Genomic DNA, 21,145 nt, shown 5'->3' with positions numbered 1-21,145 from the left:
CAACTACACACCCCTCCGTGTCCTCCTCCCCACCTCTTTCCCCTTTCCAATTGCATGTCCCTTTCCCGAACGGTCTTTCCCCGAAACTCATCTGGTCTTTCTTCCATTCACATTCACTTTCTCTCTATCTATTATTATCTTTGGTTATTGCCATCTTCTCTTTTCGGTAAATGTTTCAAGGAAGACCTGCAAATTATCTACCCTGGAACCTGCAATTGCCACACACTTCAGTCCAGTTTCTCTTCCTTACGATGTTGATTGTTAATGCATCTCAAGTTCTTAACGCTGCCTAGATCCTCCGATCATCCAATAAGAAATTCCGATTCTTCAACTGACTACTAGTACTAAGTACGTCGTCTTAGTGACCGCCGTCGACACAGACCTAAGGGCAACTGTAGCCATGAAGGAGCAAAAAAAAGAAAAGAAAACAAATTAAAAATAAAAAGACACATGCTGGCGAGTGGTGTCGTGCTGTAGATCAATTCTTTTCTGGAGCTATAAATCTCCTACAGCTGTCAATCCCGATGGTCACTGCCACGCATGCACCTCGGGCTAAGGCCCATCAAACGCTCGGAACCAGTACATGCAGGACCCTCTCGAATTTGCCACCTTCCAGCAATCTCATTTACTACTACTACAGCATTACCTACTACTAACTCATACCGCTAAAGCGGGTTGGCTACGCTCCTTTAGTCCTCGCAATATCACTGGCAATCCCTTTTTTAAACTGTCAGAGGAAGATCCATGGATTCCACCGGCTGGGGACAGAATTCCGGTACCCAATCATGGCCTCCCACAAAAGCCATCGATGCCATCGAGACCGTCCATTTCACCCTCTTGCCAAATGACCTCTGACTTAATCCAAGTAACCCTAAGCACGACGCCGTCCCCATTTCTCAATGAATGTGGCTGTTTCGTCCTTTTTGGGGGGGGGACATGCCACCTTTCCGGGCCTACTTCTTGAAGTGAGCCACTTTCCCGCTCAGTGTGATTGGAGTATACTCTCCTTCTCTCTCCATCGTGTTCATTTTATTCCTTTCCTTTCCTTTTTTCTTATACCCTTTTTTTTCTTTTTGCCCATGTGGATGCTCTCCTCTCCATTCCCATTATTGTCTATTTTATTCTGTTTTTATTATTGACTCCCCTATCACTACGATTACTGCCAGTACTACAATTGTTATCATTGTTGTTGTTATTATTATGATTATTACCATTATTATTACTTCTTGTGGTTGTGGTTGTGGTATTGATTTTCCCCGTCCTATCTTTCCCTGTGCTTCCAACCCCTGCTTTTCCATTGTACCTTTTTCATTCTCAACCTTCCCCTAGACGCTTGTCTTCCTTCTACATCCACAATCATCTTGGAAAATCGCGAAAAAAAGAAAAAGAAATAAATAAAACAGGTCGAGGGAGCCTCTTCTTCTGGTGGCCAGTTGACTTCATCGACGCCTCTTTCGCTACCTCTTTTCCCTCCGGATCCCCGGTACGAGCAAACCACAATTTTGTTCTTGCCTATGTCTGGGTGAAATTTCCGGGAAAAGATCGGGATCGAGCTTGTTGTCGATCGTGCGTGGTAGTTGATTGGGCCTCTGCATGGGAAAAGAACTAAAAGCGTTGAAGCAAGGCCCGATCCGCATCGCAGCCCCGATTTTTAAACTGTGGATATCCTCTAGGCTGGAGGGAGCCACAGCCACAAAGGGAGGGAAGAAAGAAAAGAGAGAGAGAAGGGCGGAGGAAGGCAGAGAGACAAGAGTCCAGATCATTGGGCTTTCACGGTCTCACAATCCTCTGTGCGCCACCACCGGCCAGTCACCAATATAGACTTGGCTTGGGTTCTGACGAACACGTCCCTAGGGGGGCCCATTATTGCCCTCATTTCCGTTCCGATAGTCTTCTTTACCCACCTGGCTGTGAAGGACCTGCCCTTCCGAGCTCTGACGGTCAGAAGATCCGTTGGACTACTTGGGCTCTGCCGACCTGGTTGGTCTGAAGGGCCCTCCTTCTCCATAGTCTCCGCTTCAGGTCTGGCTACGGTGCGTCTACACAAGGATTATTCATGATTATCGTGATTATTTCTCCCGTCACCGACATCAAAGCCACCGACTGTTGATTGCAGGGTGCTCCTCTTTCTGTTATCATCGTGGGGGGCACGGTCTTTCTGTCATCGCTCTCCCTGCCTGTTCACATCCTAAGGTATGTTTGGCGATAGTCGTCTTTATCTGTTCCCCTCCTCTTCCGTTTCTTTTTCCTTTCCTTCGGTTGCGATCCCACAGGACTGTTTGGTGTTTCATTTCCCTTCACCCTTCACTTTGAAAGTTCACCCACCCACCCCCTGGCTCAACGCCCATGGGGAGGGAGAACACTCTCTTTCGCGATTAATCGCCTTGCCCCCATCAATCCCTTGATAATCCACCTCAATAGTCCCCAATGTCTGCCAATTTTCCTATACCTCTGAAACTGCTAGGGGGATGGAGAACGCGGCTTCTGTGGTGGTTGCCACAGGCGCTCGAGGGACAGGCACCCTATTCCCTTCAATTTGCATTAGCCCATCGTCCTTTGGCGTGATTAAGGGCCACTACGGCACAGTGCTTGTGCCCTACGTCCCTCTTCGCCGCGACGCTCGTTTTCTGGTCTCTGTGGCGTCAAAGAGCCTGGAAGTTGCTGCTATATACCATCTGATTTCCCCTCTTGCATCTTTTTATACTGTCTTATTTTTGCCCTGGCCTATGGATATTATTTCCTGGTCGTGGTTCTGCATCGTGCCTCTGTGCGCGTAGCCGCCTATGCCCCTCCCCTTTTTTTTTATGCCTCTGATACCCAATTGTCCCGTTTATAATACTTTCCACGCTTGACTTGTTCTCCACCCTTTTCCTAAGGCAGCGCGGCGATTCGTGCGTGCATCTTTTACTGAGTGGCTCCGTGTCTTCGTTCGCCCAGTCCTACAACTGCACTGTTTGCCCCCAAAAAGAACCCGACGATTTAGCACTCAGATGTCAGGCGGACCTTCCCTTGTGTTTTGGTGTGCTCGCTCAACCTTTTATAATCGTCTAAGTGTTTCACTTCTTCACTCTACATATCCTCCTCAGCCTACTTGACTTTGTTCTATTGGTTCATGTGTAGATTCCGCGTCCTTCTTTATCTCGGTCTTGCCTGTACAAGTCAGTAATCCCACTTGTCCATACCCTCTTACGCGCACCAGTCTTCGGGGACCTTTCCACCCTCTTATTGATCCTTCTTGTTTTTTGTGGCTTATTTCCCCCTCTTCCTTCTTCGTCTTCTTCTTTCTCTTGTCTCTTACTACTGCAGCCTCGGGCTATCAGTCTTCCTCGCTTGTCGGCATTTGCATTCATCGTCCCTTTACTTTGCAAAGCGCATCATTTGGAATTTTTGTGGAAGTAATTAATCTTTGGTATGGCACCGTCAAGGTTCTAACCAGTGTTTGCATATCTTAGGCACATCACTTGGCTCCCCGGCGGAATTATTGCCCGCAAATTTTAGAGCGTACTTGAACCCACAGGTTGGGGCAAGGTAAGTTGTTGCACCCGTCCCTCGCCAGCTCCCCTTAGGCTTCCGAACCCCCCAGGTATATTTGAGATGACTCAACTAATCATGTGGAGGAGTGTGCCTGTCCTGGGTTTATCATTTGTTTGTGTCTATCATGACATATCCCAATGGTGACGCTCCTTCGGCTCTCTCGAACTCAACGCAGGAGGGTCCGAACGGAGCCAAACCACAGGCCTTCAATAAGTCACATGAAGTAGAGGAGCCTCCTCCACAATCAGGTATGTTTCTTACCTGGGATAATTATTAATTATTCTGTGGGATTTTTGGTAGAACTGAAATCTGGCTCAGTGTCGACAATCACCACTTCCCGCGAAGCTCCTCGATCGGATAATGACCAACAATATCCCAAATCACAGGCCCAGATGGCACAGGCCACACGTGGAGGGGCGCCTTCTCTTAACATGCGGGACATGAGATCTGCATTGCCTGGGTATCAGAGTCATTCCATCCTATATGAGCAGCATCATATTCAGCAGTCCTTTGTTCCGACAGCTCACCCTCATGGCGTTGTATACGCAATGCAGCCCTTGCCGTCATTTACGGGACCGCCAATGAATCCTAATATGGCCTTCAACGGTCCCTTCAATCAGGTTTACACGCCTTATCTTCAGCAGCAACCCGAGGACCCTCTTCTGCCTCCCGGTGCGGCGGGTTACCAGTCTTTGGGCCCCCATTCAGCCGCTCACATGAATGTCCATATACCTGGCCAATCTGGATACGGTCCAAACTATTACACCCAGGCCGCATACACAGCTGCCCTTGGACACGGCCCGGGTCCTCCGACTACATCATCTCCAGTGCAAGTGCAGCCACGCGTTCAGCCTCGGAACACATTGGGTCCAAAAACCAAATTGGCACCCGGCTTGGGGAAAGACAATAAGCAACGACGTCTGGATCTGGAATATGACGTCTCCAAGACCATCGTGGACGGATCAACACCTATGAGGCCCCACCCCGTTCAAACATTTTCTGCTGGTAAGTCTGGGCCCGACCATGCGAGAGGCGAGTTATGTGTTTTTGACATGACTTCGGTATACCAGACTCAGGATCGCATTCATCTAATACCACTACGTCAAGTGCTCCAAGAGGACCGCCGCGAAAGCCAAAGCAATCTGGACATGCACTGTGGGTCGGCAATCTTCCTCCCGGTACCAATATTGTTGACCTGAAGGACTACTTTTCTCAGGACGCCACAAAGGAACTCGAGAGCGTCTTCCTCATCTCTAAGAGTAACTGCGCATTCATTAATTACAAAACGGAGGCCGCCTGTGCTGCGGCATTGTCAAGATTCAACGACTCCAGATTCCATGGAGCACGTCTTGTATGTCGGCTACGCCAAGGGGCTGTTTCGCTGGGTTCCAACACTGAATCTATGGGCTCTTCTACCCCTGCTACATATCAAGATGAAGAAACCAAGACATCGGACGCTGTGACTGAGAAGAAGGCTACAGAAGGTAGCCTTTCGCACACTCGAGTCCCTAGCAGATACTTTATAGTCAAAAGCCTAAGTGTTGATGACCTCGAACTCAGTCGACAGAACAATATCTGGGCCACTCAAACTCATAATGAGAAGCAGCTAAACGAGGCTTACGAGGTGAGCTCTGTGCCCCCCCCCCCCCCCCCCCCAACTAGATAAGACTTGTCGACAGGGGAGAATAATAGATCGCTGACAACTTAGCAGAATGCTGATGATGTCTATCTCATCTTTTCCGCCAATAAGTCAGGTGAATATTATGGATATGCCCGTATGATGTCGCCGATACAAGATGACGAGAACTTGGCTATGGAGATGCCCTCGCGGCTGGACAACCCCCCTGATCCCGAGGCTCTAGATGTGACACCCACTCCAGCAACATCCACTGCGCCTAACGGACGAATAATCAATGACAGTGCGCGGGGGACCATATTCTGGGAGGCGGAGACCTCAGAAGATGAGAGCGGTGCGAGCAAGGAGAAAGAGAAGGTTATTCAGGAAAAGGCAGAAGAAGCTACAGATATGGGGGCACAATTGATTGGGAAGCCGTTCAGAATTCGATGGCTTTCGACTACACGAGTTCCGTTTCATCGTACGAGAGGGTTGCGGAATCCCTGGAACTCAAATCGAGAAGTGAAGATCGCTCGCGACGGTACGGAGATTGAGCCGGAGGTGGGGTGGAAACTTCTGCAGTTGTTCCACTCACAGCCTCAAGACTAGGACACACTGCATATCCTTCAAAAGAAAACGTGAGAAGGAATGTGACCACCGCGAGAAAGACTCGAAGATGCATGAGCGAAAAGACAAAGGGCAGAAGAGTGAGAAGAACGGAGGAACAGATGGCTTGGGATGCTGAAAAACGAATCGTCCGGCGCCATACTGTTGCAGCATGAGTTGGTACTGCCCTGAGAGACCTTCCCATCCCACTGGGAGTGTGTCGAAAGTGGACATGCTTCTCCTGGAGTATGTCTGCCTCTAGGGCCACACGCCCTCTGATTTCCGGATAAGGAAACACACATCCTGAGGACTGGCCAAAGACCAGAGGTATACGAATAACTCCTCAATTACTGGGGCAGAGATAAGACAGTACACGTACCTTATCTACGCCAAATCTATATAGAAAGCTATACTACATTAGAAGAAAAACAAAAACGGATATAGTCTGGGATATAAGCCAGAGGCCAAAAGAAAAGCAAAGAAAAAAAAGAAAAGAAAAACGCCCACAGACTTGACACATGGCATATGAGTATCGGCATGTTTTCTAGCTAGATATAAAAAGGCACAGCTCCCAACACAGCACCCATAAGCGTATAGCAAGATCAATACATTCATTTCAGATATAAGCTGCAGTTGTAACTTCGTAGTGGTTTCGCAAAAGGGTAGGTGAAAACCAATACCGTATCATAATACATACGAATGTCTAACATGCATAGAGAATAATACCCTTACGTAACATACCGGCGCTTATATGGGTATATTTTATCGAGACAACAGTGCTATGTAAGGTATGTACTTTTGGCATACCATGCATACCAGACATGCCGCATCCTTCCTACCCTTGCCTACTTTGAGTAAATTCAACAACCGCCAAAACAGTACTTATGTGACCGGAAAGAATACTGACGAGTGATATTGATGGTAGATACACACAGCTTCTCCTTCTCTAAATTCAACGTCAACTGTGAAGAGAACGAACCACCGGTCAAAAGTTAGGTACTTTGTAGGTGATCTACTAGTAATTACTGGGTCTATATGGGATGGACGACTCATGAATCATCGACCCCGGATCGTCCTGTCTGGTTCACCGTTCAGCTGCACCCTGCCCAAGAAGGCTAGACCCGTTCTGGCCCACGGTCAAGAGTCAATCGAGGTGGTTTTGTGGGGTAAAACCTTCCCAAGCTTTCATTCCTTTCCTTGTGCTCTCTGGTTGTTGTTAAAGGCTCTCTTTCCCTCTCCCTTCTTCCCCCTCTCTACCCCTTCTTTCCACTGGAATCGTCCCGTTCCTCCTTTTCTTCATCCCCCTCCGCCCTTCATCACCAACTGTTTGTCAGGTTGTTCTTCCCAAGATCCCTGCCGGCTACGGCCTGGCTTTCTTCTTTTCTTCCCTTTCTCCCTCTTCTTCACTTCTTCACAAGCTACGGCTACTTCAAAGCTTACTGACTTTACCACCCCCTCTTCAAATCATTCCTTCACGAATCTTCCCCTCCATCATCTTATTTTCAAAAGGAAAACAAATACATATATTCCTCACTATTCTAGCTACTACCCACCTTACTCACCACTACCATCATATAAATTCAAGGTATTGGGGGAAGGGCATTGGGTGTTTGCATATTTCCAGTAAGTTGGCTTCGCCCATAATAAACCGGTAGTGAATCAATCCATCATGTGTTTCTTACTAGCACTGAGTCTGGAACCCTTTCCTCCCTTGCGCAGTGTTCCCATAGCACTCAACCGCTGGTTTTTTGGTTCTCCGATCCTTTTGCTCTTAAGATACACCCTCAACCATTTCCACTGTATTATATTGCCACCGCCACATGGAAGGTCCCAAGTTTGGGTTCTTCGCTGAATATCTCCCTCCGACTGACATTTGCCGGTATCTCCCATCTAGGTTCTTAATGGGGATTGTTCTGCTGCCTCTTCCGTTGCTCTCCCTATCGAAGCGGCTACCCGATTGACGTCATAAGTTCTGGTATTGATCTGAAGGCTCATCATCAGTATCTCTTCCAATCTCAGTCTACTATTCATTCTAGTAACTCTAATCTCGGTACATCTATTTCCCATTCCACCTAGTGTTACCCTTGTCTGGGGAGACTAGATATTATTCGTTACTCGCCTTATACTTGACTATCTGTCATCGTCCATCTACCCTTTCTTCTACACTTGTGCTTGTGATAAATATCCTGGAGCCATCGACTACCCATCTGTTACCATGTCAAACGACCGGTCAACATCTCCCATCTCCGTACCGCCCCCATCGTCGCGCCAGCGTCGAGCATCTCTGGCATCTGGGATCTCCTTTTCGGATTATCTTTCGAGATCCGGGAGTCAAGGAGCTGCTGGCGCACCACCTAGCTCCATGGCTAATACGGTCGCTGGCAGTCAGCCGAATCATGGACGACGACTGTCTATAACCACATTGGGACTCTCTGGCTCTCCAACCCAAACTTCTCCCTTTGGGCCACGACACATCCGTCATGGGAGTATCTCTAGTTCCGTGGGATCCAATTCGGCAAACCCAGAGGAAGCCGTTGTGGAAGACAACGAAAATGGACCTCCCAACGCCACCCCTAGCTCTCCTTTCACTCGACGTCTCTCCTTTGGCGCACAGGCATTGCGTGATGCCCGTGGAGGAAGCATTGGTAATGGTAGATATCCCTCTTCTGCATCTCAGGCGGCTGGAGGGCGGCGCAATTCGTCGTTAGCCAGTCCTCCCTCTGCCCCTAGCCCCACAAACTCAACTGTTGCAAGTACATACAAAGCCTTTCCCCAGAACGATAGATCTAACCCGTCTTGGCGACAAGTAGGCGAAGGCTTCAACTGGTCTGAGGCCTTGCGGACTCGGGCCGAGCGAGCGCCGTCTTTGGGCGTTGTGTCGCCTAATTCACCTCAAAGCCAGCATGCAGCCAATTTGGGCAACCAGAATCACCATCAGAGGGCTGCTTCAATCGCCTCGATGGAGCAGCCAGCTCGAGAGATGCCAAAACAGCCCAAACAGAATAAGCCTGATTTCTTTCAGGAAAAGATCCTTCGGGGTGATTTCATGGACTAAAGATGAGGGTTGTTTCTCTGGTTATATCATATTTGCCTAGCTGCTGTTTCATTTGTCGCCCCTTTCCTTCTTTCCCTTATTCTACGTTGTCTTCGCTATGTGCGTCAGGTCTATGCTTCATTTCAGTTCATTACATTTTGTCCCTCCCTTTCGGGGAAGAGCACTGAAAAGCCGTGGGTTTCCTTGTTGAAATCAGAAAATTAATCCAGATACGAGATCGATGGGGAAAGGGAAGAAAGAGGGGGAAAGGAAAAAAAAACTTAAAAGAAAAAAAAAGAAAAGAAAAATGAAAAAGAAAAATGACAAAGAAAGATTTATTCGGGCAGCTCCAATCACGGCCGCTATCTTATGGATCGCTCAGTCACTCTGAGGAAGGGTTTTCCTACTGTTGCATGGATATTGACATGATCTATAATTTTGACGAATGTTTCCTTTAGCATGCATTTTTCATGTATTTTTTTGTTTCCGCATCAGTTTCCGTCATTCCGTATACGTGCGGATTATTTCGTGATATTATCTCCATCTTTGATGTGATTTACTCCGGAGCCTGCTGGTCAGACCCAGTTATGATTCTTATCCTTGGGTCCCACAAATTGCCTACAATGTGATACTGCCCGTTATTTCGAATGAACACTGATTTATGTTCTGGGTGCATCTGAATATCGACAGGAGCCTAAGTGTCAGAAATACATAAAAGTATATGATACTATTTGATTGATCTCGGTGTATAGGCAAGTTCTCGCGTCTGCTGTGTGGTAGTACAGCTGCACCTAATTTATCTTTTTGCTATGACATTTGGTGCGCAGGATGTGCTGGCCTATAATGCACTATTTTTCCCAGGATCTCACCAGCACATGTCTCCATGGTGTAGTGGTTATCACGTGGGTCTCATACGAACAAGTATGACTTGAAGGCCTTAACCTTCAGGAAATCCCAAGGCCGGGAGTTCGATCCTCCCTGGGGACACAAGCATAACTTTTTTTTCTGCTTTCTTTAATTCCCCCTCTTTCCACCCTCTATTTTCTCCCAGCCATTGACATGTTCATAAGTCAAGCATCCATGACACCCAACTCGATTGTAGGAGTTCTTCCATGTGAACAATGTAAAGATCTAATTACACAAAATATACCGTGTACTTCTTCAAGTATTATATGACTTCAAGGACTAGTAGTGCGTGGTGCATACATACATAGTTGATGCACGATCACTCGGTTGTTGTTGAGTAGGCCTCCCAGTGCATCGTTTGTCTGTTACACTAACTAGTACTATCTATATATATATCTCTTTTGTCGGCCCATCAGGTATCCAGGTCAGTCAGATCCGTGGCTGGCACTACTTTCCTTTTCCCCAAAGGGAGAAAGACCGGGGAAGAAGGCCATAGAGAGCGCACGTAAAAGCCACATTAGTAGAGGGAAGGTAGGCAGGGAGAGGATCTTGTGCTATGGCGAATGAACCCTGATGTTAATTTCAGACTTTTTTCCACTGGTGTGAACCACGCCCCAGTCATATGAGCCACTGATAAGCTAGTGGTAATGGCGAGTAGCCTGATCTAATTCTGGTAGAATGCGAAGTTTCAGTCGATCATGTAGTATACTTTGGATGCATAGGTAGCAGGTAAGATCTGGTAACTGTATATAAACTATACATACATTCAACTGCCACCTACGGGACTGAGAATCACTGCGAGAGATAATTGTATAATATGTGCCAGACGGCTTTATATATGTATTTGAAGCCCAAGATGATTACTACTCGCAAGTAAAAATGAAGGTAATTGGAATGTTTTCTAAAGAGCATTAAGTGAGTGGGTCAGAGCTAGTGTTTTCGACTTCCGCGAACATGATGAGCCACAACCCGGGCTCTGCCCTTCATCTGAAAGCACCACACAAAGTGATAAGGATAAGAGGCGCGGGCATTGCTAAGGCTTTGACTGGACACCACTATGTCCTTATCTGAGCAAGAAAGTAAGCGCAATGAGAATGAACGATGGCATTGGAACAGAGTTGGATGTTCGACTTTGATCTTACAAATAGCGGATACCCCAAGAGCAGCGTGAGAGCCGAACGAAACGAGGGGGTAAAAAAGGAGTCAGTGGCAGGACCTCACACCCGCTCCGTTTTTTGGATAGAAAGAGCTTATGAGGCCTAATAGGGAATGCCATTGGTCAAAAGCTGGAATTGGTCATATCCCTTTGTCGAAACGCTCATGTACGACTTGCGGACGAGCTCACGCATGTACTCAGCTGCTTCCCTCTCGGTTTTATCGAGTACAAATCGATCGCGGAAGTTCTTCAACGTATCCGGCTTGAAGCAGGGAAGACCGCTGTCAAGCATCAATGACACGATGTGGGACAGCTTAGAACTGTACGGACGCGAAGCAAGGAATGCCTTCACAACCAGAGACTCAAACCACTTGTAAGGCTGCGTGCTAGTAGGGCTATGAGAGCCACCACCGGGAAGACCGAGCCCACTACCCGAGCCGCTACTTGGATGAGTGTGTGCATGGTGAGTACCGCTCATCACCGCAACCATCTCGGATGTCAACTTGAAGGGGGCACGCTCGAATCGCACACCTCCGGGTGCGATATCGAAGCAGAACCCGAAGTCAATATGAATGATGTGGCCAGCGTCGTCAACCATGATGTTCCCGTTATGCCGATCTTTGAACTGTAGGAGGTAGGAGATGACAGAATAAGCAGCCATACTCTTGACGAAATTGGTGCGTGCTTCCTGGAATCGTATAGATTCCTCCCCTCCATACTTGGAGATAAAGTAGTCATACAGGCCATTGACTGCCTCGCGGCCCAGCATATCGCGAGAGATCGAATTGGGAAGCACATCAATAACGCCACAACCGGGGGCCGTTGAAGTAACTCGATATGGGAACACCCAAACATCAAGGCCAACACTAGCGAATATACCCCTGAAAGCAGCAATCATTTGCAAAGCTAACATGTCTTGACGGCAGTCATCGCCAACTTTGAAAATGGCTGACTGCCATACTTCATAGGTCTCTTGATCGACGTTTGAAGGTCGTGTATCACCGGTCTTTTGAGTGATTTTGTCATCTTCTGACCGTGCCCTTGTTTTCTGAATCCTGAACGTCGCCATATAGGGCGCCTTTGCGTGGCTCTGGAGAGGTTTGCCGGATTTGCGATCGATTCCCACAACAACACCATCGGGATTGCTCGGAAGGTATACACCGACTTCCACCTTGATCTTACGAAGTTCCTCTTCGATCTTCTCCTTTTTCTCTGCCTTGCTTCTTTTGATGTAGGGTCGAAGCTTTCCGGAAATGCCTGTGATTTCATTGAAAAAGGAGAATTCTTTCTCATAAAACTCACGCTCCTCATCTGTGAAGCTTGAGATCAAAGCATCCATGAATTTGTCCAGTGTTGGTTTGAGAGGGTCCGGCTAATGTTACTCGTTAATAAGTTTCATTGACAGATAACACTCAAGTGCACTCACAATCTGAGAGTCCTCATCTTTGTAGGAATTGGCTTTCATATTCCATATGACTTGGTGCGCAAACAGCTGAGACAACTTCGCTGTCTCCATGATATATCTTTCTACATAGCCCAGTGCATCATATCGCAAAGCTTGGACTAGTTGTGGCACAAAGTAGAAACGAACATCGACTGAATGACTTTCGAGGGCTTTCATCGCATACTGCAGTATGAAGGGATGGTTTCCATAGGTGGGTAGAAAGTAAGTCAGGGCTTCGGCAGGGTTGACAGGGGCCCAGTATAGGAGGAACTAGCCTCATCAGTCCAGAATCACAAATACGTAAGCGACGGTTGGCATACCTTCAGCTGGCTATGGACGTCGGCAGGAAGAGCAGACCCAAAAAGAACTTCAAGGGCACTTGGCTCGTCAATAGCCTTGTCCGGAAAGTTGAGCACCAACCACCGAATGTCGTTCTTTAACTTTGTAGACGGGAAGCGGGTAGAAAGATGTATGGCCAACCCTGGGGCTTCGGACCACGCCAGACGTAGTAGATTGGTCGCATCCTGGACGAGGTGTTAGATGCAATTATGTTTATCACGGGCATCAAGCAGTATGCTCGTTGACAGGATAACATACCTCCGTAAATACCCTGACTGCGGCTGACTGTGCCATATTATGTTTCCGGTCTGGTTCCAAGGGGTAAAGCCAAACCCTAAGGCGTGACCTTTCGTCCTCCAGAAGAATCTGGAGAAGCTCCTGTCTTGCCTGAAGCGTCCTAGAAGAGCTACGACTGTGGCCAGTAACTCCAGCGACATCTGCTAGAGCGGAAGAAACGTCTCCCAGGATCCTGTCCTCGGCCTTGATCTGTAACCGGTTGCCACCGAACGACCACCTACACATGAGTGGGCTTAGTATGGATTGTTTAAAATAGTAACCAGATGGAACGTACCTCGGTGGATGTCTAAACCAAGTCAAAGCGGCGGACAAAATCTGGTCTTTGAGCTTCCACTCAAGATTTCGGTCTGGTAACCGAGAGTCCTTCAATACCCGTAGTCCAAACAAGACAATACGAAAATGTAGTTCCCTGGCCAGGGGGTGACCACTGGCCTGCAATAGTCCCACACTTGTTTTATCAACAAGACGGCTGAAAAGTGACTTGACCTGAAAGTTTGCAAGCCGAACAGCAGCAAAATGACTTTCGAAGAACTGCAGAAGCTGGAAATGTGGTGTCAGGATACCTTGGGATTTTTGTTGATTCTTCGCCATCAGAGCTTTGTCGCTGGGGAGCAGCTCGATCTTGCTGAACATTGGATCAACGTAGCTATGTACCCTTGAATAAGCATTGAATCAGAAAGTGCTAGTAGACGATCTTTACTTACTTGCAGTTTAGGTCAAACAGCCCCTTTCGGCGCTGAATCGATTTTTCCCAGGATCCAATAACTTCTACCAAGATTTTGGACTCCACTCTCGGATTCTCATGCATTACTCCGAGCCAGAGGGATATACCAATGTCCATCGACTCCTTCGAGAATATCTCAAAAGGTATCTGAACCAAGTACTGAGCAATGAAAGCAGAAGGATCATTATCACTGCACAGGAGGCCCGCAGCTTGCCGTAGCACATCACGAACGACAACGGTAGGGACAACTTCTCCTGACTTCAATCGTGCATTGAGTTGATACAGCGTATCCTCCATGACTTTATTTGCAGATAGCAAAGATCTGGAGAGCAGATTATGAGCTGGTTATCCCATATTAGCATCTTGAACGTTCACTAATTGAGGTATTACCCACCACCAAGCCCATTAGGTCCCTGCGTTGGGCCACTGACACTTTGTGCATACAAAGTTCTATAGTTCTGACGAGTGGAATATTGAGAAATGAAGTCGGAGGCGACATTTATCTTGCTTAGGCCGTGGCTGTCCATTGAACCTGGAAGAACATGAGGACATTAGAATAACAGTAGCTGAGTCAAGACCGAAGTGTTGTCCTACCAAGACGTTGATCACTGCTCGGGATAAGCGATCCCATCTCAAGCGCGAAAGAGCGCCCCAACAGAATGTTGCCATATCCAGCATGGTCGTCCGAAAGAGATAGGTATGTCTTGACAAGGTGGGTCAGTCGCTTTCTAGAGTTTTAAATAGTAGAATGTCATACCTGAAGCAGGCCTTTTACATCCAAGGGTGCGATATCCATAGCCGCCGCCACCCATGTTTTAGATCGTTCAAGCAGAACATCTAATGTTCTTTTCCTGAAGTTATAGTTGTCAGGTAGATCGGCTTTGACCAACCCCGTGGGTGAAGTGAATGACGGATTCCATTCAAACTCGTCGAGTTCTCCTTCTAGACATGAGCGCCACATGACGGTCAGAAGCTCGAGCAAAGCGAAAAGGGAGTGCTTCTCACACAGAGCCGATGGACATTCATTTATAATCTTGTTAGCACAGAGTACAGCGACGTTCTGTACCCTTTCAACACGATGGCTGCAAGCGATAAAGAAGCCGGCTAGTTCTCTTGATAAATAAGCAACAGAGAAGCCTTCTGATTTCCCGGAAATCGTCAGCGAAAGGTAACTGGCCACTACCTTCTCTGCAATCGCGCTCATACAGCTGGTCATTTCTGTAGTAGCTATGGCCGGGTCGCGGAAGTAATCAAGGAACCCAGTACATTTGCCGGACAGCGCACGAAACTTTTCGACCAAGATCGTAGCGTTGAGGAAAACTACTTGCGGATAGCTTAATCGCTTTGTTTCGGCCTCGTGGCCAGGGAGTTCAGCAAGGAGATTTCGCTTCTGCTCTTGGAAGCGTTGTGAGCCCATTCCTCGCCTAAGGATTGTGTTCAGCTCAACGTCGCTCTCCGTTGCCTCCATACGATCTTCGGAGACAAGGGGAGGAGAGTGCTTGGCAAGTAAGCGCAGCTCCTCAAAATGGCTTTGACCAACAGCTGAATGCATGGATATCCCATGTACTGCGATATTGAACCATGCATCCCGGAATAAAGCAGACACATCCTGATCGTAGTATGTGATAGTATCTGCACTATCCTGCTGTTTCTGGTCTGATGACACGAGCAAAGCCAAGGGCCTTAGAAGAGGACTGATTTCGTCCGCTGCAAGAGCAAGCTCCTTCTGCCTCTCACTTTCGAGATTGGTAGCATCACCCTTGTTTACGACATTCTCCAGCAGATGAACCAGATATACACCGTATAGTGGCGAGTCTCTTTTCAACGTGATAGAGAGATATGCCAATGCACTCTTAACAGCATCAGTAACACTGTTGTAGCCCTTGGCCATGCCATCACGGTATGCTCGATCATAGAACTTGAGCAGGAGCTGAAACTCGGCTTGCCCGGTAGTCAATGATATCGCAGCTGTTTCCGTAATGATAAAAGCGTCAATAGTAGCATTCACCTTCCCAATCTTCTGTAGCAACATGGACTGTGCCAAAGCGCTTATTTTCTCATCATTGCAGCTGGCTGCGATCTGTACAATAGCTCGGACGACATTTTTGTACGAAAGATTATTTGATTCGTCATCACCTGAAAACGAAACCACACTGCCAGTTCTGGTGGTTGGAAGTGCGACAGGTGTATTTCCATGGGCGGAACTATCCCCAAGCATGTGGCTTTGATACGACTTGTCGGTGCCTGAGCCAGAGCTGAGAACATTCCCTAGGGAGTAGAGTGTAGTAATAACAGAATCTTGAGATAGACCACCGAGAACATGTGCAAGGCATTTGCCTGCAATAGAACCGGTGGTACCGGTCGGCGCACCTCCTTCAACGATGAATCTCAACAAAGAGCGGCTCCCTGAGGATGCCATCGCTATGGAAGCTCGCGAAACGACTGCCATGCTTGTCAGAACCGCTGTTGCTAATTCAGCATAAGCCATCTGTCTCGGATCCATAAGTGTGTCTTCTAGCCATGATACAAAGTCTTCCTTATTCGTTGTATCTTCACACAGAATGATACAATTCAAGTATCCAACTAGAGCTAGGGCCTTCATGGAAAAAGCAAGTCGTTGCTTCCAGGGGGAGCCAAGTTGCAGATAATCCGAGCCATCTTCTAAGAGCTGGATCTCATCAGCGATGATGGCTGCCACCCGATCGATAAGAGCAATCTCTGTGTCGTCAGAACTTGTAGCGGTGCCTAAGTTAGGCAGGCTATCGTGTGAAAACTCGACATCTGATGTGCCAATCATGTCGGCCGCACGTGTAACGCATGACTTGATGAACCTGATGAAACCTTCCTGGAGCAACATAGCCCCTAGAGGACGTCCATCAGCATCATAACGGCGAGTGTATTTTCTCCACTCCCTGAGCAGATAACCAGGCATGCTTCCATTCCGCACAATAGACGAGGCAGTCTCAACGGCTACCAAGAACCGCTCGCAGAGCATCGACCGCAAGTTGTTGGCTAAATGGAGCTTCTCGCTTGGAGCCCAGAATGAAGAAAGTGCAGCCGAAGCTCCCAGGAAGCCGACCAGAGAGGCGGATATCGATAGCACGCTGGTTGATTCATGTTCGGCATCCCGACCGTTTGCTTCCGCTTGGTAGTGATGAAGTGGCGCAACTGCTTTGATAGCTTCGGCACAATTGCTCAGATACTCATTGAAAGCACCGGCCACGATGCTACGCAGCGGTGGATGGCTAGAACCCAGTGACAGGAGAGCCAACGTGAGGTTATGAGTCAGGCTCTCCCAGGGCGAAGGTTTCACATTGTGAAGAAAGGGTGAAGGGCGGAAAAGTTGGCTATGCGATTCGGGAAGGTATTGTGACAAAAGTGATACCAGTCTCGAAGCATGCTCGATATTGGTCACGGAAGGAGACGCTTTACATAGAGCAACCAGCACGTCTAGCTCTTTTATACCCTGAAGAGGTCAGTCTAGAAGCCACCTACGAAGCTGGACAGAGAAAAGGAGCCAACGAACCATAGGCACCCGCGATGTAGGAGCTTGGGCTTGCAAGATACCATTAAGTGTATCGTTCGACGGGTGTGCGGGGCATAGTGACTGCTGGGCGAGTCGTGCGATGTCTGAATCGTTGCCGCATTCTGGTCCCTTGACTGCTAATGCCGCAAGCCTATTCAAAGCCGAAGCTCTGATAGTCGAGGGGCTACGGATCCTATCAGCACAAAACCTATCCATTAGAGTTGCAGCTAGCCTACCCATCCATAGTCCCAGTTTAATGCAGCTAATTAGCGTTTATCGGCTTTAAGTGCGTGTGGTGACGAATAAACTGTTGTTTTCCAGAGCATTAATGTCAATTGCCAAAAGGTAGCAAGGGGGAGCCCCTTGATAGGAGATTATGTGTTAGCGTTCCGCGGAGTACGGGGAGCTGGTTCCCTCACGGAGAACCTCGGTACGGCAGACACGTGGGCCTCAACGCTTCTTGTGTTGCACTCATGAACATTGACTGTTTTGCTTTCATCTGGGGAAGGTGTCTCTTAATGAAGGAGCTCAATGCTTCCTCCAGAGACTTCATTGGCCAGTAAGGATTTTTATGCAGAGTTCTATTCGTCTTCACTTACATAGTGAGCTATGCTCCTATGCAGTGTTTGGTTGATGATTGTATACTATCATCTCCGCTCAGATCCTGGCTGTGTCTCTCTACTGTGTAAGCTTGTATGTACTTATATAACAGTTTACACACCCATCATTCGCGACATGATCTGGAATGGTACCCAATTTCATTAGCGACCAAAAGTCGCTCAATGTCAGAGCCGGTATTACTCCATTCGTTATTTCATTAATGACATCAGAGTCAACCTCAGAACCACCCTACAAAGTACGTGTGCTACAGGATACAAGTATTCGGCGATTTGAACCTGTAGGTTGAGTTAAGAATTTAAAAGTGCACATGTGACGCAGAAATGTTCAGCTAAGTAAATTGTCTATGAGTATACGATTCAATTCCACACGTATCTATACGATGTGAGTGAGGGGTGCTGGGTCGAAAGCGGTGACAGTATTTATGATAAATGACGACTTAAGTCGTAGGGTGTTGCTTGGTGCGACCTACCCATACCGGGAGCTGAGGTACCACGCGCTCAAGGTTGTTTGTGACCTACTTCTATGTACACTGCAGCCTTGATTTGTTCTACAATAGATCGCCCTGTCTATCTCTTTGCATTAGCCAAATCTATGTTTTCCAGTGAAATCACTTTTCCGGTTCTCTTGCTGCCCCTTTGATTTGCTCGCCCGTATTTTCTCCAGTGTTCATACGTACCCTCTTGACTTCTCCACTTGAGCATTGCCCCCCCCCCCTAGCCTCGAAGCATAGGAGAGACCCGGCAATATCTGCAGTGCTACTACTCTGGTTGCTATGCCTTCTTTGAGTTTTGAGCCGCGCAAGCCAAGCTGATTTTGTGACTATTGGTCCTCGATAGGATGTGAATAGGCAATACAATGGCACCACAGAACGAAAAAAGCTCCCTCAAGCGTGGCAGAGTATGTTGTTACCATCAATTCCCTTGTGACATTGGACTGACGATGGCGTAAACATCTAGGCCTCCGCCGATAATGATTCACAAGATCTTAAAAAGCCACGACGCTCCGAGAGGAACAATCCCCAAAGCAAAGCACAGGCTTTAGACGATCAGTCCTATTTGCCTACACCCTTGACCCAACGAGATTCAACTGCCACAGACATCGAAAAGGAGACGACTGCTACACCAGATGAGCCTGGCCGAAATTTACATCGGCGGACACCTTCAGATTCGGAACTTCCGCAAGATAGTTCATCCCCTCCTAGCGATACACAAGCCCTTTCTCAATTCGTTTACCCCCCTAGAGCATTTGCCGATGAGGTCGAAGACGAAGCTGCAGAGGGAGTCTGGGGATACCTTCTTCCGCTTGATGATAAGGTCCGCCGTCCTCTAGTGTTGAGGAAACGCGGAGGATGCGAGGAGCGCAAATCCGCAGCATCTACGACTAACTCCAAGAAAGGGTCCGCGAAAACGAGTGCGGGTTCCGTTAGTAAACAAAAGAATTCGCCTAGCGGCTACCTAATAGGCCGACATCCTGAATGCGGTAGGTATCCAGATCATGTTGTCGTACAAACAACTAACGAAGCTTACCAGATCTGGTAATAAACATCCCTACTGTGTCGAATCGACATGCTTTGGTATTTTCCGAAAATAGGAAAGGCGATGCCGTTGCCTTTCTCCAGGATCTCTCCACTAACGGTACTTTTGTCAATGATGCAATGGTGGGCCAAAATAAACACCGTGAACTTGAAGATGGCGATGAGGTCACCATCCTAGATGAAGCACGTCTTGTTTTCAGATATCCTCGGACACGAGACACCAATCGTTTCCGCCAACAATATAGGCTTCTGCAACAGCTTGGGAAAGGCCATTTCGCCACAGTCTACCTTTGCGTAGAACGGTCTACGGGGGCTCAGTATGCCGTGAAAGTATTTGAGAAACGTTCTGGTGATTCGCAGCGCTCCCAGAACGAAGTTCTTCATCAGGAAATAGGTATCTTGAAGGGCGTCAGTCATCCGAATCTGCTTTGCCTCAGAGATACATTCGATGAAAGCGACGGCGTTTATCTTGTCCTGGAACTCGCCCCAGAAGGCGAATTGTTCAACTTGATTATCAGCCGGCAGAAATTCTCAGAAAGTGAGACTCGTTGCATCTTTATCCAGTTGTTTGAGGGGCTGAAGTATTTGGTATGTTCCACCACCCCCATGCCCATTATTATTCGATAGTAGCGACTAAAGCAAAGTGTTAGCACGATCGAGGTATCATTCATCGTGACATTAAACCTGAAAATATTCTGGTCGCGGACAAAGAGTTGACAGTGAAACTTGGTGATTTTGGATTAGCCAAGATTATCGGTGAAGACTCGTTTACTACCACTCTGTATGGCATGTACTCCAATATGTTCTTTGTTTTTGTGCTAACAATTATATTTGGTAAGATGCGGCACACCGACCTGTGAGTCTTCTAATCCGCTCGAAGCCAGATGAACAATACTAATTCTGTAGATGTCGCGCCAGAAATATTGCAGGAGCGGCGCTATCGGAAATACACAAAGGCTGTGGATGTCTGGTCTCTCGGAGTCGTCTTATACATATGCCTTTGCGGATTTCCCCCATTCTCCGACGAATTATACACACCTGAGCACCCGTACACTTTAGCACAGCAAATACAACAAGGGAGCTTCGACTATCCATCTCCGTATTGGGACACCGTGGGTGATCTGGCATTGGATCTGATAGACCGAATGCTCACAGTTAATGTTGACGACCGAATTACGGTGGATGAATGCTTAGAGCACCCATGGATTACAGGAAAGCAGCCTAGTGTTTCTGACAGCACAGACGGCCTGACTGGGGCTTTGGGAAAGCTAGACTTCTCGAAAAGAAAGCTAGCGCGCGAAAGGACACTTCTCAGCAACATCAATGATGTTGGCTACAGTGAACATGAGCAGAAAAGTGGTGCTCCTGTCAAAGTTTTCCACAAGAACAATGCTGGGAAACGTGTTCACAACCATCCAGCAAAGAATGCACAAGAGCGTGAAGTATCCCCTAACGAAAAAAGTGCCCCGAATAACTTCGTCAACCTTGGAGAACAAGGTGATCCAGTTTTGTTCGATGACAACCTGAAAAATGGGCGTAACTGAAGAGAAGATAGCCTTCTGCAATTGAAGATTCTCTGAAGCCATCGACTTGAGTATGTGGACCGTGGCAGAAACCAAGGTTGGTTTAAGTGTATTTCTGAGGGACTGGTCGTTTCCTTGACTGGACGACATTAGCGCGCTTTAATAGTTAAGTACTTGAGGACATAAGCAAGAGTCTAGTCTACTCTGTAATCGACTTTCAATAATTACAGTAATAACAGCCTGAGTTGACGCTCTACAGCATACATAGACTTGGAGCTTGGCCTCG

At 47.7% G+C, this 21,145-nt stretch overlaps 4 protein-coding genes and 1 non-coding gene across 5 annotated transcripts; 4 read left to right on the top strand and 1 right to left on the bottom strand.

Moving 5' to 3' along the window:
- Window positions 1-3,860: 3,860 nt before the first annotated feature.
- On the top strand, window positions 3,861-6,066 carry BO88DRAFT_476299 (putative YT521-B-like splicing factor). The gene is made up of 3 exons (XM_025711924.1): window positions 3,861-4,575; window positions 4,605-5,158; window positions 5,246-6,066. The coding sequence occupies exons 1-3, from the start codon at window positions 3,927-3,929 to the stop codon at window positions 5,756-5,758; spliced, it is 1,716 nt and encodes a 571-aa protein (XP_025565724.1). The 5' UTR covers window positions 3,861-3,926; the 3' UTR covers window positions 5,759-6,066.
- Window positions 6,067-7,808: 1,742 nt separating this feature from the next.
- Window positions 7,809-9,035, top strand: BO88DRAFT_200708 (uncharacterized protein). The gene has a single exon (XM_025701863.1). It carries the CDS (start codon window positions 7,971-7,973, stop codon window positions 8,808-8,810), a length of 840 nt encoding a protein of 279 aa, XP_025565723.1. The 5' UTR covers window positions 7,809-7,970; the 3' UTR covers window positions 8,811-9,035.
- Window positions 9,036-9,666: 631 nt separating this feature from the next.
- On the top strand, window positions 9,667-9,776 carry BO88DRAFT_t57. Its single transcript has one exon. It is a non-coding gene; the product is annotated as a tRNA-Met (tRNA).
- A 765-nt stretch (window positions 9,777-10,541) lies between these two features.
- stt4 (1-phosphatidylinositol 4-kinase STT4) lies at window positions 10,542-17,535 on the bottom strand. The gene is made up of 11 exons (XM_025704624.1): window positions 17,418-17,535; window positions 17,182-17,365; window positions 14,413-17,121; window positions 14,250-14,358; window positions 14,050-14,187; window positions 13,636-13,996; window positions 13,206-13,577; window positions 12,893-13,148; window positions 12,616-12,819; window positions 12,278-12,565; window positions 10,542-12,223 (listed from the first exon to the last, which is right to left on the bottom strand). The coding sequence occupies exons 1-11, from the start codon at window positions 17,423-17,425 to the stop codon at window positions 10,955-10,957; spliced, it is 5,898 nt and encodes a 1,965-aa protein (XP_025565722.1). The 5' UTR covers window positions 17,426-17,535; the 3' UTR covers window positions 10,542-10,954.
- A 1,122-nt stretch (window positions 17,536-18,657) lies between these two features.
- Window positions 18,658-20,880, top strand: BO88DRAFT_450550 (CAMK family serine/threonine-protein kinase; the record flags this gene model as incomplete). Its single annotated transcript, XM_025710572.1, has 6 exons — window positions 18,658-18,699; window positions 18,759-19,281; window positions 19,332-19,924; window positions 19,987-20,117; window positions 20,176-20,192; window positions 20,243-20,880. 6 exons carry the CDS (start codon window positions 18,658-18,660, stop codon window positions 20,878-20,880), a joined length of 1,944 nt encoding a protein of 647 aa, XP_025565721.1.
- Window positions 20,881-21,145: the final 265 nt, after the last annotated feature.

The sequence above is a fragment of the Aspergillus vadensis genome (assembly GCF_003184925.1).
Source record: "Aspergillus vadensis CBS 113365 unplaced genomic scaffold BO88scaffold_4, whole genome shotgun sequence".
In the NCBI taxonomy this organism is placed as follows: domain Eukaryota; kingdom Fungi; phylum Ascomycota; class Eurotiomycetes; order Eurotiales; family Aspergillaceae; genus Aspergillus; species Aspergillus vadensis.
This window is presented reverse-complemented; position numbering and strand designations above follow the sequence as displayed.